Source organism: Chelonoidis abingdonii, chromosome 11 (assembly GCF_003597395.2).
Source record: "Chelonoidis abingdonii isolate Lonesome George chromosome 11, CheloAbing_2.0, whole genome shotgun sequence".
Classification (NCBI taxonomy): domain Eukaryota; kingdom Metazoa; phylum Chordata; order Testudines; family Testudinidae; genus Chelonoidis; species Chelonoidis abingdonii.
This window is the reverse complement of record NC_133779.1, coordinates 20,174,296-20,176,840: the sequence shown is the minus strand read 5'-3', so window position 1 is coordinate 20,176,840 and position 2,545 is coordinate 20,174,296. Positions and strand designations below refer to the sequence as shown.

The following is a 2,545-nucleotide window of genomic DNA, read 5'->3' as shown; positions in this document are numbered from 1 at the left end:
CGGGTCGCCCTGCTCCCGCTCCGCCAATCACAGCGCCAGCCGCCCTGCCCCGCCAATCACAGCGATGGCCACCCTGCGCCACCAATCACAGCTCAGGTTGCCCTGCCCCCTGCTCCGCCAATCACAGCTCGGGTCGCCCTGCTCCCGCTCCGCCAATCACAGCGCCAGCCGCCCCGCCCCGCCAATCACCCCGCGGGGACGGTGAGAGCCAGCCAATGGGGCATGGTGGCAGGCTGCCCCAGGGGAGGGGATGTTGGTGGGGCTGCACCCACAGAGGAAGGACCCAGCAGCGCGGCCCCCAGGGTTACTTGGGGGTCAGGACCCAGCCCCCCCACCACAGGGAGACAACTCCTGCACACCCGGAGGGTGGGGAAACCAAGTCACACCCTCAGGGTGCTACAAAGGCGGGGGCTGGGGCCGGCCCGCAGTCCCCAGCCCCACTCCGGACAGCACAGTGCCCAGCAGCTCTGCAGGCTTCTTCTCCTGCCCCGCTCCAGGGTGAGTGGCGGCCGCCCCCGCGGCACCCCACCACCAGTGCCCCATCCCTGGATCAGCTACAGCAGACCTCCAAGCACCAGGGTAGCTGCCGCACACGGCTCCTGGACCAGCTAAGCCAGCACTCACCAGAGCCAGGTCTCACCCCCAGCCTGGGAAGGGGCAGGAGGCGCAAGTCCCTCCCCATTAAGCTGGACAACAAGCTCCCCCACCCTCCAGCCCCCTCTGAACCCCCAGCCCTGGGACAGTCTCCACTCCGACATCAAGGTTAAAATCCTTTATTGGAAAAGTTCAGAGTAAAAAAAATTGGGGAGAAGGGGCTGGGTGCCAGGGACTGCAGGGAGTAGAAGGGGGGTGCTGGGGGGCCCCTATCCTGACTCATGTAAGTCACTCTCTTTCTGCATGATTTAGGGGAGTTGAGCCAGCAGCCCACTTTGAACCCCATACATGTCAGGGGGGGAAGGGTTATTTTTCCCCCCAGGAGGAAACATCCCTTCCAATCCAGCCTGACCCAGCAGGGCCCCCACAGCTTGAATGGGGTGTGGCCAGCAGCCCCTCAGGGGCTGACCCCCTTTGTAAGGCCCTCACCGGTAGGGTCCGGGGAGAGGCACAGGAAGAGTCCAGGGGGACAGGAGGCTCCAGTGGTTTCCAGGGGTCCCCACATGTGGGCTGCTCAGCCAGACCCTGCCCCATGGCGAATGAGGGGCAGCTGCAGCAATGGGGCAATCTCCTATCACAGGGCACGGGGATGGACCGGTTGGCCAGCGAGTGGGCCGGGAATGGGCCAGCCAGCTGGCACGTGAGGCAGAGGTGTCAGGCAGGGATGTGCCGCCCTGACAGCGAGTGGGGCAGAGGTGGGGGGGGGGGATGGGCCATCCAGCTGGCATGTGGGGCAGAAGTGTCAGGCAGGGAGGTGCCAGCCTGACGCAAGTGGGGAAGAGGGGAGCGGCCGGTGTGCATGTGCCTGTGGGGCAGGGAGGCCAGCGCCGCCCACCCCCCCCTCGCCCCAGGCTATCTCTGCCACTGGAATGTCTGATGCAGCCGCTCAGCCTGGCCCTTCAGCACCTGGATCTCGCACTGGATGAAATCCGTCAGCACCTTGCGCATCTCCACCTGGGGGAGAACGGGGGCGGGATGGGGTCAGGGCTCCCAGACACACCCCCACCCCCAGACCGCCCCACCCTGCCCCCCAGACTCATCGGGTCTCCCCCAGCTGGTCACTGCCCCCTCCCCATGGGTCACTCCCTGCACCCCCCATGGCCCCCCAGCTCACCGCTGACTTGTTCTCAGCCTGGAGACGCTCCAGCACAGGCCGGACGCTGAAGGGTTTCCCAATGAGAACGGTAATCCGCTGGGGGGAACACAAGGGTGAGTGGGGACTCTGCTGCTGCCCCTGCCTCCTCCCCCCAAAGGCCCACCCCCAGCATGAAGAGCCACCCGACCCATGGCAGGGAGCCCCCCCGCCCTGCCAGCTGATGTTTACATAGGGCCTACCCAGTGCAGCAGGTGGAAGGGTTCCACTCTGCAGCCCCCGCAGCAGACCGCCAAATACCCACCTGGCCGACACGGGGCACATATGGGGGGGTGTTGGGCAGCACATCATTCAGACCTGGGGGGGAGAATGTTAGAGATGTTGGGGGGACTCCAATCTCCCCCACTCCCCTTGCCGGTTATCGGCCCCCGCAGCCCCATGCTGCCCATGCCCCCCCCAGCTAACCACTGCCTCTCCCAGGCCCCCCCCTCCCCAACCAGCCACCGCCCTCTCAGCCCCATGCTCCCAGCTAACCACCACCTGGAGCTAATGACCCCACTGCCCCATGTGCTCCAGCCCCCCCCACCATATCCCCCCTGCTAGCAGCCCCCTTCCCCTTGGCTGACAGGAGACTTGGGGGGCCCAGCAAAGCCTCACCAACATGCCAGAGGGGCAGGATGACAGGGTGCTGCCGGCACTCGGCCAGGAGTCGCCCAATCCCTGGGGGGCAGAGAGAAGAGGGGTTAGAAAGGACAGCCCCCCACCCACCCACCCCCCTTTCCCCACTCACTCACCCCA

At 66.2% G+C, this 2,545-nt stretch overlaps 1 protein-coding gene and 1 long non-coding RNA gene across 2 annotated transcripts in view; one reads left to right on the top strand and one right to left on the bottom strand.

Moving 5' to 3' along the window:
- LOC142047515 (uncharacterized) overlaps positions 1-2,545 on the top strand; it is a 329,291-nt gene that overhangs the window by 10,703 nt on the left and 316,043 nt on the right. The gene's annotated exons all lie outside the window — the stretch shown is intronic.
- The window catches only part of TAFAZZIN (tafazzin, phospholipid-lysophospholipid transacylase), a 5,601-nt gene continuing 3,813 nt past the window's right edge, over positions 758-2,545 (bottom strand). Inside the window, exons 2-5 of the mRNA XM_075070609.1 lie at positions 2,405-2,532; positions 2,052-2,104; positions 1,769-1,846; positions 758-1,608 (exon numbers count right to left, since the gene is read on the bottom strand). Of these exons, the coding sequence (XP_074926710.1) occupies positions 1,507-1,608; positions 1,769-1,846; positions 2,052-2,104; positions 2,405-2,532 (361 nt within the window). The 3' untranslated portion in view covers positions 758-1,506. The remainder of the gene's footprint in view (positions 1,609-1,768; positions 1,847-2,051; positions 2,105-2,404; positions 2,533-2,545) is intronic.